Genomic DNA, 14,438 nt, shown 5'->3' with positions numbered 1-14,438 from the left:
GTGCTCAACTGACCATATCACTACACAGTGTATTATTATCCAAATCATGGCTTCCTGTAATATACTTAAGATAGTACCCAAATTGGAAGGTAAGTTAGATCCTTCAGAGTTACGGCCTTATTTATTCTAACAAAATACTGGTGGCAGTGGTAGAGCAGAAGCCCCGCTTTAGGGGGATCCTCACCACCCGCCCCGCTCGGTGCCGCTCATTCTAGTCTGAGGCCTCTCACCACCCCCACCACTGACACTCCAGAGACCAACCTTCTTTTCCGCTCACCTGCTTGTTTTTGCTAGGGTAACTGTCTTGCATAGTCCCATCTGAAAGCTCTAATGTAATTTCATTAAACCTGTGGAATGTTTTAAGTAGCAAATCCATGCTTTTCCTTTCAGTCTCAAAATAAAATTATGCTTCTACTGAAATATCAGCTCATTGAAATTAAACTGTCACCATCTCAACATTTCATCTGCATGTAAACATATCTCCTGTCCTTTTGTTCTTGATTGTCTCCTCTCCCACCATCTCCACATGTTCCATGGTTTTCAGAGTGTGTCCTAGTCCAGCAGCACAGTCATCTGGGGCTGTTAGGAAGTGCTCCCCGGCTGATTCTGGAGTGCTCTGAAGCCTGGAAATCATGGTGTGAGGTCAGAGGTTATAAGCCAAGAGACCACCATTTAGATACTATCTTAAATAACATGTTACATCAAATGTTCTACTTCATAGAGCCTATAGTAAATTATATTTCAACCAGAAGATACTGAATTTTCACATGAGTGTGACATTTCTGTAAGTAATATTAGTTATGATGATGATGATAGTAATGGCTAAGACTTATATAGTGCTTTCTTTGTGCCCAGCACCATTATAATTGCTTTCTACATATTAACTCATTTAATTCTGAAAATAAACTTAATGATAAAAGGTACTGTTTTTAACCCCTCTTTGACAAATGGGTTTACAAAGCAGTTAAGTAACTTGTTTCAGAGTTACTCAGCTAATAAATGTAAGGTCAGGATTTGAAGCCAAGCAGTCTCCTTAGAGTCTCCACTCGTAAGCACGCCCCTGCGCTCTGTGGTTCTGTGCCAGTCCCCGCATGTGTTTGTAGACTGGTGCGCACTGCCAGGAGAGCGCTGTCCGACCATCCATGCTGTCCAGTAGGGCAGTCCTGAGCCATGCGCGGCTGCCGAGCTCTAGAAATGGACCTGGTATGACTGAGAAACTGACTTTTAAAATTTAGTTTAGTTTTGATTCATGTGGATTTACATCTAAATAGCCACATGTGGCTAGTGTATTTATATTACAAGTTTTCCCTTTAATAGAAAAATAATAACTTGAAGAATTTTAGTCCTGTTCTAAATTGGATATAGCAATTTAGACAACGTAGGGAAAAGATCGTTGGTTTAGAGTAGGAAGACGTGAGTTTAGTTAGTTCTTACAGGAGAACCAACTGAGATAATGAATATTAGAATGACTAAAATGTGAATTATTACATTACATGGAATAATTGGGGAACTTGGAGAGGGGAGTTAATTTGGGGCAATAAATGCTGTCCCTATTTTGAGGTATTATTAATTTAAAAAAATGCATCCCACAATGTGCCACAGGTGTGACTATGAGAAGTAAAACAGTGATGTGTTTATGACTTGTGGTTTCAGCTTCAGAAGTTGCTTACCATGGACCCAATAAAGCGAATTACCTCAGAGCAGGCTATGCAGGATCCCTATTTCCTAGAAGACCCGCTTCCTACATCAGAGTAAGTGATCAGTTTGTTCACTCACCAGCTCCATAGACGTTTTTGGTGCCTGCTTTCCTCTAGTTGTCAGCTCTAAGTCACCATCGCTCTTTATGGGGACCCAGGGGAATCCTTTTGAGAGGCAGAAAGTGAGCTCTGATGACTGAAGTGTCCTCGGGTTTTACAGCTGGCACGGGGCTGGCATCATTTGCCTCTGTCGTTTGGTTAGCGAGGGGTTGGTTCCACACACTGTCTGCCTCACCACTTGCAGTTACAGTTGCAAACTCCACCCCAAGTACATTTGTGTTTCCATTCTTTCTTTCCTTTTAAATGTAGCATGGAGAGTAAAAGAGAAATGTTTGTTTGACTAATCACATTCCTGCCAGAATCTGTCTCTTGTTTGTGATGATAAAAAAGGACCACTGGGATCAAAGAAGAAACCAGAGTCCTCTGGCAGTATTTTGACTATTCACACAGTGGGCCGCCCCCCGTGGCCAGTGGTGAGAAGAAGGGGCTTGCTGTGTCACAGTCGCACGAAAGATGCTTTTACATCACACATGGGGGTAGAGTCCAGACTAAAAGATGAAAGCAAGAAACCACTTACAGCATTTGAAATACTGGTTAGTATACCAGAAATCGTTTTTCTTTTTCTTTTTTCTTATGATCAGTGTTTTTGCCGGTTGTCAGATCCCTTACCCCAAACGAGAATTTTTAACAGAAGAAGAACCTGATGACAAAGGAGACAAAGTAAGTATTAAAGTACAGTTGGCATCTGGCTTTGTTCGGTGCCCCTGTGACTTCTGGCATGGACATCTTTGGTTCTCCCTCTGAGTTGAGCTGTGTCTCTCTGTTTAACCAATTGAGAAGAACCAGCAGCAGCAGCCGGGCAATAACCACACGAATGGGACCGGCCACCCAGGGAACCAAGACAGCAGTCACACCCAGGGACCCCCGTTGAAGAAAGTGAGAGTCGTCCCTCCTACCACTACCTCAGGTGGACTGATCATGACCTCAGACTATCAGGTACTCAGGCTGTCTCTCAGTGACCTGCGTGTCAGTACTGCCTGTGGGCTTGTGAGCTCTGGGAAATGCGACAAAGCTAAGAAAAGACCCGCCCGTGTATGCCAGCACACTGATGGGAAGGGCTATGGGCATGGAAGGTGCCCGGTGGTACAGTAGAGGGGGCTTAGCCAGACTCGGGGTGATTGGACCTAAATTGTGCCGTTGGTTGGCTCTGTGAGCCTAGACACGGCTCTAGTTTCTCATCTGTATCATGAGCGGGTGCACCTACCCTGCCGCTGCCGTGGGGCAGCTGTGGCGACCCTCAGCATCTGGCTCACGGGGGTGTTCAGGAAGTGGACGGTCTCACTTCTGCAGCCCCATCCAGCCTCAAGGGGTGGTTCAGATCTTCTCAGTGTCTTCATTTGTCGGATGTGGGTGATGGTCAGTGTGAGGCTGTCGTCAGGATGAAATGAGACTGGGTGAGCTAATGGCAGTGGCCAGCCGGACTGACAGTCGTTTGATAGAGGACACCAGTCACTGTGTTCATTATTATTATCTTCCTTAAAACTCTTAGTAGCGTTCACAGTGCGCAGTGAGTACTTGCTGAGTGTCAGTGGTGGTGCTGGGGGTGACGTGATCATAGGAAGAGCTTGTCAAGACTTGCGTGTGCCAGCTCTTCTGTCAGTGTGGGACAGACCTTCCTTCCTCCAGGCAGTATGATAGCTGTGAGGTAAGCGCTATTGGCAGGTAATTGGGGCTCATGGAGGTTGAGCCCCTTCCCTCGCTCACCCCTCAAGCCAGGGTGGACTCAGGACGCAGACTCAGACCTGCTAGGCGGCTCCCTGTGCATTCTCTCCAGTGACAACAGCAGTTCCTTCACAGACAGACCCGTTCTGAAAACTGTATACCTTGTTCTGATCCTGTTCCCATCTGGTCTGGATTCACTGTGGAAGTGTACTGAAAACTTGACCCATGAGAATTATTTACCTACGGAAAGAGATTGTAATAAATGGATAAGGCTCCCAGAGCCTGCGACTACAAGTCAGGAATCAGATCGGAACTCTTCGCATGGTTCATGGGGGGTGCAGCCTAGGAAGCCCTGGGGATCACTGTCTGCTGAGTGGTGGCTGTCCTGCGGTGAGCTCAGCGAGCAGGGGCTCCAAGGCAGGCATCTTGCGAGCTCATGGTTGCTGCTCCCCTCCCCACCTGGGAGACGAGCACATCTCCGGCACACGAGTGTGTTTGCACACAAGGTGTGCGTCCTGAGCAGGGGTGGGGGAGGGGGGGCGGGACTCTAACCTTTGCCACTGAAACCAAGGAAATGCTGCTGTGTGTGTGTGTGTTGACGTTATTGTGGTGGTTTTTATGAGTGATTTCAAAAATAGTATTTCTGACTAGTTTTACATGTCCACTCTCTTTAAAATGTTGTTTTTGCTAGGGTTGGCGGAATTTCGAGTTACATGATTTATTAGATATCTTTGAAAGAGGAAAGTATTAAATTGTAGTTAATCTTCCATAGTGTTTGTTTTGGGGAGCTAATAGCATGAGAGAGACGTGCAGGGCTGAGAATTAAGAATATAACTGATTGAAACTAGAGGTATTTGACTCTACCTCTTGTGCTGCTTCTAGAATTGAGAATACCAGTCTTCCTACATTTCAATAGCTGTAGCTTTACCTTTGTATATTGCTTGTAGCTGAAAAACAAGGTTCATTAATTTATAGAGCATAAAAATATCTAATGCTGAAGAAATAATTCTGTTATTTCCTTTCTTGTCGTATTCATTTCTTATTCTTCAGTCATGCATGGGTGTTGGGAGTTTTCTATTGAAAAAACAAGTATGTAGATTAGCTTTGAATTTCTTCTATGTATACATCATTGAGTTCAAGAGGAAGTGTCCCAGATAAATTATTTATGAGGTAGGTATGAGTAGCATGAAAGGGTGTTCCTGTTAATAGAATGAACCACGCAGCACAGGAGTAAGACTCACTTTAGTGTTATTTTATCAGCAGTACTTCTGACCTTCATAAAGAAAGGCTGACACTAAAAGATTTTAAGGGTTTTGTCATTTTAATTCTAAAGCCAGTACCTAGCACAGGACCTTTAAAGTTCTTACTGCCGTAAAATAAGGGACATCTCGAACACACAGAAGCCTTGCTGGCCTGGGGTGCAGCCAGCCCACAGCAACGCCGAGTCACGTCTCCTCTTCCTCTGCTTTTCCAGCGTTCCAATCCGCATGCTGCCTACCCCAACCCCGGACCAAGCACATCGCAGCCGCAGAGCAGCATGGGGTACTCAACTACCTCCCAGCAGCCTCCACAGTACTCCCACCAGACGCATCGGTACTGAGCTGCGTCGGACACCGTCCATGCACTGTCGCGGTGCCGCAGGCCGCCTGCAGCTTTCAGCGGGAGCCTGGGATGGGCCATGAGAACGTACTGTGCAGCCACGCAGTCAGATGTCCGGTAGCCGAGTTCCACCGCTTTTCACCGATTGGGGTAGTGGCTTCCACGTTGTCGCTGTCTGGAGTTAGGCTTGAGAATAAAGTGCTAGCACAGTTTGTGTTGTGGGTTTGCTACTTCCATAGTTTACTTGACATGGTTCAGACTGACCAATGCATTTTTTTCAGTGACAGTCTGTAGCAGTTGAAGCTGTGAAACGTGCTAGGGGCAAGCATTTGTCGTCATATGTGGTGAATTCTTCCAGTGTAACAACATTATCTGACCAATAGTACACACACACACACAGAGGTTTAACTGGTACTTGAAACATGCAGTATACGTTAACGAAGCAACCAAGACTCAACATGAGATTATTTCGGTACACCTTTCATTTCAATGTCTTATCAGTGGGTTGATTCATTTTCTACATTAATCAGTGTTCTTTGACCAAGAATATTGCTTGGATTGTTTTGGAAAGTACAAGAAGCCACATAGTTTTTCCAGGAAGGTTTCAAAACTCCCAAAGATTAATTTCCAACTTCTGAGTTTGTTTTTATTTTCAATCTATGACTTGACTGGTATTAAAGCTGCTATTGATAGTAATTAAATATGTTGTCATTGATATAAACCTGTTTGGTTCAGCAAACAAACTAAAATGATTGTCATAGACAGTGTTTTATTTTTCTTGTTGGTGTTGCTGATTTGTGAGCATGCTTTAAGATGAAAAAAGCATGAGTGATAACTTCCTTAAAAAGGTGCGGCATCCGATTCAGATATTTTGTCCTGATTTTAAAGCTGGTTGGTGTAGTGCTACTAAAATTTCGTTCAGTTCATTTTCTTTTTTTAAAACTTGTTCGCACGTTGTTTAGGGTGCCCTTACTTCAGCAAAGAAGAAGGAGTAGGAGAGCCTTAGAATTTTTGAGGAAAAAAGAAAACCTATAACATACAATGTACTGTATCAAACTATTTTACATGAATGACACAAGTATTCTGAATTTAAAAAAATTGAACATTGTTAAAAACAAGGTGTTATGTAATAAATTTATTTTTCATAAATCAAAATATGGAGTCAACTGTATTTTTATGTACACACAGGTGTTTTATTTTAAAATGTGCCCTAACAAGTGGCCTCTGAGGAAACCTTTTCAGGTGTTTTCATTGATAGTATCTTTTGCCTCCACAATGCAGTGGTGGCCTAAGGTTTAGATACAAATTCGTTTCTCTGTACACTCAGTGCAATAATTTAAGATGAGAAATAGACACTTTTCTAACTGAAAGACATTATAATGAGCCTTCCCTTTCTAGAATAATGCCAGAATCTGTGTTATGCTGAGCCCATTTTGTTTTATCCCAGATAATTATTTGAGAGGGAGTCCCTCCTTCACAAAATACAGAAGATTAAAAACACAAACATATTCTTTTCTTTAAAACTCAATGCATTGAAATAAAAACATTCTAGGACATTGTAAGAACTGAGAGATCCTAAAACCGAGTGGCCCGACCCTCATGGGACGGATAATTTTTGGAAGCTAAGTTTGTGTTTCCGTGTTAGTTCTTCACTCACACAAGGCACAGATCTGAGAGCAGGGCCCCCACCTCTGTCACTTCCATAGCCCTTTTACCTGAATTTCCCTTCCACTCTGATTGTCTTCTGTTTTTCTCTCCCTGCCCTCAGTGCCGTGCTTTTGAAACTCATGCACATGAGAATCATCGAGAGCTTTCTGTCTTCTCAGGGCTGGTACCCGAGGTTGATTTGGTAGGCTTGGGTGGAACATGGAGTCTTCTATTTTAACCAGGACCCCAGTTGGCTCTGATGCCCTTTTGAGGGTTGCACAGGAAAAACAATGCCCCCAGACTGCTCTAAAGCCTGAGCAAATGTAGCGGCTAAGTGACTCGGAGAGTAGGCTGCTCCACTGTCTTTTCCTCCTGCATAAACTTCAAAAAGCCAAACCCACGACAACAGGTTCCTCTCTGGGTGCTGGAAACTCTGTGGACACGGTTCTCAGATGCCATTACTCCTTCATCAACCTCGGTTCTCTGGGTGGTGCTGCCCAGGCTTGCCAGTGTCCTCCCCAAGCTGCAGATTCCTGTACTGTGTTGCGTCTGTGACAGATGACACACACACGCCCGCCGTGGTTCTCTGGCTGGCCCCCTGGCCCCGTGTCTCTGTATAGCACCTCTTGACACATAGCTGTTTTCTGTCCCTTTCCCCTCCATCCCAGGCCTCCCCTCTTCACACTTGCTCCTTGGCTGCGATGCCCACATTTCCACCCTAGACCTCACCAGCACATCTGAGCTGTTATTAGGTTCTCTCTGGACTGAGCACATCCAAGTGCAGACTCCCGCCTCCACTGTCCCGCCTGCACCTCCATGACGGATCCTCCCGCCCAGTTCCGGGCCACACGGCAGCCTTGGCACATCGTCACACACACACGTGCCCGCTTGTTAGCCCTGCCCACCCCATGTGCGACTTTTCCTGAAGGGACTTCTAGCCGACACCTCCTCCTCTTCCCTGCACCCCCAGTCTTCTCGGCTGACCTCCCCCAGACAGCCGGACCCCTAACTGTCCCCACCAGGCCCCGCACGTCCTCCCACGTGTCCCCTGCCCCATCACCTGGCTCCTCCAGCTCCAGTGCAGTCCTGGCTGTCCCTGGAGCCTCCCTCACAGGTGTTGTCTCAAGACTTTGACACTTTCTGTTCCACTGCATCTGTCTTTCCCCAGCTTCTTGGCTTTCTCCCTCACCTCTCTGAAGTCAGCTCGAATTGCACCTTATCAGAGGCTCCCCTCTCCCCCACCCCCAACACCCCCCCACTTGCTCTCTGTATAAAACTCAGCCTGTCCCTGCCTTCCCCACCAGCCAGCATCCCAACCCCGTGGCGTGGCTTTGTTTTCCTGCATAGCACTTCTGTCACCAACACATACTTGTGTCATGCTTTTTCTACTCCTTGAAGATAAACTCTACAAAGACAGCTTTTTTTTTTTCAATAGAAGTATAATCAACACACACACTGTAAAATTGAAGTGTACAGTCTTCTGATTGGATGCCCATGAGCCCGCCTGTATGGTATAATGGAAGAGGCAGAAGCACAAGGTCAGAAAACAAAACTGTGGTCGCCAGGGACAAGAGTGAAAAAGGGAGTTGTTTTGGGGGGTTTTTTCCTTTTAACTTTTGGCTGCCACATGTGGGATCTCAGTTCCCCAACCAGGGATTGAACCCACAATCCCTGCTTTGGAAGTGCGAGTCTTAACCACTGGACCGCCAGGCAAGATTGGGATTGACCACAAAAGGACAATGGGGGGTTACTTTGGGTGATGAAACTTCTGTGTCCTGATTTCTGCAGCACAAGTGAACGTGAAAACCTGCAGAACTGAGCAGGTGCATCTTAGTGGTTCTAAATTTTTCCTTAATAAAAAAATAAATAGAAGGGGGAAAAAAAGACCAACAAATCTAGTGTTGGCAAGGATAAGAAACAACTGGAATTCTCATACATTACTGGTGGGAATATAAACTAGAACAGTCACTTTGGAAAACAATTCAATGGTTCCTTATAAAGTTAAACGTATACTTACCATATGACCTTGGAGTCGCACTTTAGTTCTATAACCAACAAAAATCAAAGCATATCCACACAGTAGCCTGTAGATACATGTTCAAAACACCTTTATATTATAGCCCACAAATGGGTGTCTGTTTATAGAGGAATAGATAAATAAATGGGGGGAAAGTGTAAACAGTGACAGATTTTATTTTCTTGGCCTCCAAAATCACTGCAGACAGTGACCGCAGCCATGAGATTAAAAGACACTTGCTCCTTGGAAGGAAAACTATGACTGACCTAGACAGTGTATTCAAAAGCAGAGACGTCACTTTGCCTGCCAAGGTCCACATAGTGAAAGCTGTGGTTTTGCCGATAGTTGTGTACAGATCTGAGAGCTGGACCATAAAGAAGGCTGAGCACAGAAGAATTGATGCTTTTGAATTATAGTGCTGGAGAAGACTCTCAAGAGTCCCTTGGACACCAAGGGGAAAAAAACCAGCCAATCCTAAAGGAAATCAATCCTGAATATTCATTGGAAGGACTGATGCTGAAGCTCTAATACTTTGGCCACCTCATGCAAAGAACCGACTCATTGGAAAAGACCCTGATGCTGGGAAAGATTGAGGGCAGGAGAAGAACGAGTTGGCAGAGGATAAAATGGTTGGGTAACATCACCAACTCAATAGACATGAATTTGAGTAAACTCCAGGAGATAGTGAAGGATAGGGAAACCTGGTGCGCTGCAGTCCATGAGGTCGCAAAGAGTCGGACACGATTTAGCGACTGACCAACAACAAGAAGATAAATTCAGTGAAATAAAATATTCAGCAATAAAAGTGAGCATTTGGTAGAATCTTGATTGTATGGTGATTCTGTGTACACATTATACATTTTTCAAAACGCATCAAAATACAGTTTAAATTGGTGATTTGTATATCAAATTGCACCTTAAACTTGACTTAAAACCCAGTATTTGTAAGCCTTTTAACACATACCAAATTTATAAGCATATGTTAATTGTTATTAGTGTCCTCTCCATATGGAAATATTTTTTTCTTAAGACTTATAATATGACCTAGTTCTCACAGGTAAGTTAAATTTGAAGTCCTTTCATGACCAATCATTTCCTCACCTCTCATGAATCAGAGTAGAGTGTTTAAATGAGCAGATGTGGAGTTAGTGCGTCAACGATCACAAGGCCAAAATTATATAAAGATCCCCCTGAATTCAATTTTCTTTAAGTTTTCTTTTTTAAGTCTGCAAAGGCTGGGGCTCCAACTTTTCTGAAATATTACCAGGAAATGAACAGGACTTCCCTGGCGGTCCAGTGGTTAAGACTCTACACTTGGAATGCAGGGGCACAGGTTCCAACCCTGGTCAGGGAACTAAGATCCCACATGCCGCACAGCGCGGCCAAAACACTAAAAAATGTCACTGAACAGTTAATAGTCTTCCTCTCGTGTGGAGATAGCTGTGTGCTTTCTCATAACCCAGATGTCCTTTGAGGGGTCAGAAGTATGGAACTCATTAGACATTTATTGAACGTTCGGTAGCCTGGGAGCACTTGGAGCCAAACAACTGAAACAGGCCATAGTTGACATCATCAAATCCTCAGGGAACTTACCTTAGTCGAGGAGTCAGAATACACAGCAGTGGGAGCCGTTAGTGGCTGCATGGAGGGTCGAGAACTGGAACTGTCCTCTCCTAAGGAGAAGAACTCTCTTGCTTTTTTGATGATCCAGCGGATGTTGGCAATTTGGTCTCTGGTTCCTCTGCCTTTTCTAAAACCAGCTTGAACAACTGGAAGTTCATGGTTCACATATTGCTGAAGCCTGGCTTGGAGAATTTTGAGCATTACTAGCGTGTGAGATGAGTGCAGTTGTGTGGTAGTTTGAGCATTCTTTGGCATTGCCTTTCTTTGGGATTGGAATGAAAACTGACCTTTTCCAGAAACCTATGTGCAGGTCAGGAAGCAACAGTTAGAACTGGACATGGATCAACAGACTGGTTCCAAATAGGAAAAGGAGTACATCAAGGCTGTATATTGTCACCCTGCTTATTTAACTTATATGCAGAGTACATCGTGAGAAATGCTGGGCTAGAAGAAGCACAAGCTGGAATCAAGATTGCTGGGAGAAATATCAATAACCTCAGATATGCAGATGACACCACCCTTATGGCAGAAAGGGAAGAGGAACTAAAAAGCCTCTTGATGAAGGTGAAAGAGGAGAGTGAAAAAGTCGGCTTAAAACTCAACATTCAGAAAACAAGACCATGACATGTGGTCCCATCACTTCATGGGAAATAGGTGGGGAAACAGTGGAAACAGTGTCAGACTTTATTTTGGGGGGCTCCAAAATCACTGCAGATGGTGACTGCAGCCATGAAATTAAAAGATGCTTACTTCTTGGAAGAAAAGTTATGACCAACCTAGATAGCATATTGAAAAGCAGAGATATTACTTTGCCAACAAAGGTCCGTCTAGTCAAGGCTATGGTTTTTGCAGTGGTCATGTATGGATGTGAGAGTTGGACTGTGAAGAAGGCTGAGTGCCGAAGAATTGATGCTTTTGAACTGTGGTGCTGGAGAAGACTCTTGAGAGTTCCTTGGACTGCAAGGAGATCCAACCAGTCCATTCTGAAGGAGATCAGCCCTGGGATTTCTTTGGAAAGAATGATGCTAAAGCTTAAACTCCAGTACTTTGGCCACTTCATGTGAAGAGTTGACTCATTGGAAAAGACTCTGATGCTGGGAGGGATTGAAGGGCAGGAGGAGAAGGGGACGACAGAGGATGAGATGGCTGGATGGCATCACTGACTCGATGGACGTGAGTCTGGGTGAACTCCGGGAGTTGGTGATGAACAGGGAGGCCTGGCGTGCTGCAATTCATGGGGTCGCAAAGAGTCGGACACGACTGAGCAACTGAACTGAAGGAGAGGAAGCAGCATGTGGGAGGGGTGTCCTGGGGGGCGAGGACTGGTGTGAGTCAGCAGAACACAGGGCTTGGGGTCAGAAGACCTAGGTCTTGGCTCTGCCGGTTCCTTCATGTCGGTCAAGTCTTTCAGCTTTCCCAAGCCCCTGTCAAGAATAGTCATGGCAACAGCGATGCTTTCAGTGTCATAGAAATGTTGGCAAGCAGCATGTAAAGCAAAGTAACATCTACCTCTTCAAAGTTGCACGATTAACTCGATTATGTCAGCTGGACCCTAAAGTAACACTGAATGCCCACCCTGTACCAGGTGCTGCATGATACACACTCACAAAAGTTCTGTGAGTTAAGTATCATTTTCCCCATTTTGCAAATCAGAAAAATGAAGTTTGGAGAGACTGCTCATAGTCAACTACGTGACAAAGTCAGATTTGCTTTATCTCAGCTTCCAGGCGTCAGAGAAAGGAATGAGCCCAGGATTCTGCTGAAGTGTCCACTCCATCCAGAGCACAGAACATGTCCTGTGGCATGGAGCCAGAAATGAAATTAATGAGCTTTCTCAAATAAAGTCATTTCTCCATGTGCTTTCCCATTTAAATTACAAAGTACAAAAAGAATTTGTATTTTACTAGTTACTGATAATGTCTCTTGAAAGCATACTCAACAATATAATGGATTTTAAAAACTGATGCAGATTTAATTAATAGGCCCTAAAATCAGCTTGATTAATAAGCGGTAATTGCTTTTCCAGTTGAGTTTCTGCATTGGCAAAAAGAGGCTCTACATAGGCAAAAACAGACAAGTACAATTCATCTCTGATGCAGTCAGAGGCTCTCACTGCACCAAGTTATACTGGACTCCCTGTGCCCCTGGGGGCTGCTGCTTCCCCCAGCCACTGAGACAGTGACTGGCCACATGGGCTGCAGCCCATTTTAGACAGGAGCTCTGTTGGGACCTCCATCCCTCCCTGCCATGAATTCTCTGATGCATCAGCACAGAATGCTCATAGGACCCCCTCCAGACTCAGGATGGGAGGGGCAGCTGACACTTCTAGGTTTGTTGTTGTTCAGTCGCTCAGTCATGTCTGACTCTGCGACCCCCACGGACCGCAACACACCAGGCTTCCCTGTCCTTTACTGTCTCCTGGAGTTTGCTCAAACTCATGTCCATTGAGTCGGTGATGCCATCCAACGATCTCATCCTCTGTCATCCCCTTCTCTTCCTGTCCTCAGTCTTCCCCAGCATCAGGGTCTTTTCCAATGAGTTGGCTCCTCACATCAGGTGGCCAGAATATCAGAGCTTCAGCTTTTTAGTGTGGTATACTTCCACTTTCATTTTCTTTTGTTGTCTTTGCTTTCGGTGGGTGTCAAATCCAAAAAATGATCACCAAGATCATTTGTAGGGATCCAGTTTCATCCTTTTGCATGAGGCTGTCCAGCTTTCCTGACCCCCTTTGTTGAGGCGGTCCTTCCTGCGTTCATTCTGTATTCCAGGCTCCCATGTGGTAGATCAGTTGACCGTGCACAGGTTTATTTCTGGGTTCTGTTACATTGATCTCTGTCTTGTTTTCATGCCAGCACCATATTGCTGTGATTGCTGTAGCTTTGCAATGCATTTCGAAATCAGAATGTATGATGCCTTTAGCTTTGCTCTTCTTTTCTCAAGATTGCTTTGGCAATTCAGGGTCTTTTGTGGTTCCATACAAATTTGGGGATTATTTTTTTCTGTTTCCGTGGAAAAAATGCCTTTGGTATTTTGACAGGGATTGCAGATTCCTCAGGTAGTATGAACATTTTAACAATATTAATCCTTTAAAACCATGAGCATGGAATATCTTTCCATTTATTTTGTTTCTTAACTTTCTTTCATCAAATTGTGTATAGTTTTCAGTATACAGATCCTTCCCTTCCTTGGTTAACTTTATTCCTAGGTGTTTTATTCTTTTTGGTGCACTGTAATGGAATTTTCTTCTTAATTTCTCAACCTAGTAGTTTTTTACATTGGATGCTGGATGTTTTGAATTTTGCTCTGTTGGTTGCTAGGGTTATATTTGCTTAGGGTTAAATTTTGTTTTGGCACACTGTTAAATTAACTGTATCTTTTGGATACTTGTTTCTAAGCTTGTATATCAAGTCTAGCATGCCTTTCAGTCTAGAGCAAATTAGGCCCCACTACTAAAGAAACATCCTTCTGAGAATTCTGCCAGAAGGCCCAGCTGCCGCTCTGACTGGTGGGAACACAGACGATTTCCAGCTTGTGCGAGTCTCAGCTGGCGGAGGCCTCTCAGGCCCGCACTGGCTTGAGCGGACCTCCATGCAGATCTCCAAAGCACCCTCTCCTTGCCCCTCCCACTCTCCAGTCCATTGCTCTTAAATTCCCTCCTCCTCCGCTTCCATGCACTGTAGCTGTTATCTGCTCAGAACCCCAAGACCACTGGACTTCACATGGATTCTTCTTTCCTGTACTGGGAGCTTCTCACGCACCAGCAAAACTCTTCTGTTTCTCGGGGAAACAGTACCATGCTGTCCACTGATGTCTGTAAACCAGTTTTTAAATGTATTTTGTCCAATTTTTGGAGTGTGTAAAGGAGAAGGGTAAATCTGGTCCCATTACTCCATCTTGGCTGGAAGCATGGTCCGCATGCGGAGACAGTTGGGCAGGTAGAACATTAGGCAGATTGACTGGATTTATTGGCATTGTGATATAAGTGAGTTTGACCTTGATAAGACAGTCCGTACATTTTCCTAGAACTTGTGTACTTTGTACCACATAAGGCAACCTGGTATATAATGTGATCC

The 14,438-nt window shown here is 44.6% G+C and overlaps 1 protein-coding gene across 9 annotated transcripts in view; it reads left to right on the top strand.

Moving 5' to 3' along the window:
- CDK8 (cyclin dependent kinase 8) overlaps positions 1 to 6,116 on the top strand; it is a 72,739-nt gene extending 66,623 nt beyond the window's left edge. For 8 of the 9 annotated variants that reach the window (XM_055542512.1, XM_055542508.1, XM_055542509.1 and 5 more), the window contains 4 exons: positions 1,654 to 1,751; positions 2,399 to 2,477; positions 2,595 to 2,753; positions 4,954 to 6,116. In XM_055542512.1, coding sequence (XP_055398487.1) covers positions 1,654 to 1,751; positions 2,399 to 2,477; positions 2,595 to 2,753; positions 4,954 to 5,079 — 462 coding nt within the window. In that variant the 3' untranslated portion in view covers positions 5,080 to 6,116. The remainder of the gene's footprint in view (positions 1 to 1,653; positions 1,752 to 2,398; positions 2,478 to 2,594; positions 2,754 to 4,953) is intronic. The other variant, XM_055542507.1, reaches the window with a different exon arrangement.
- The last annotated feature ends 8,322 nt before the right edge of the window (positions 6,117 to 14,438 follow it).

This window comes from Bubalus kerabau, chromosome 12, assembly GCF_029407905.1.
Source record: "Bubalus kerabau isolate K-KA32 ecotype Philippines breed swamp buffalo chromosome 12, PCC_UOA_SB_1v2, whole genome shotgun sequence".
Lineage (NCBI taxonomy): Eukaryota > Metazoa > Chordata > Mammalia > Artiodactyla > Bovidae > Bubalus > Bubalus kerabau.
Note: the sequence above shows the minus strand (reverse complement) of the source record. Positions and strands in the feature narration are given on the sequence as shown.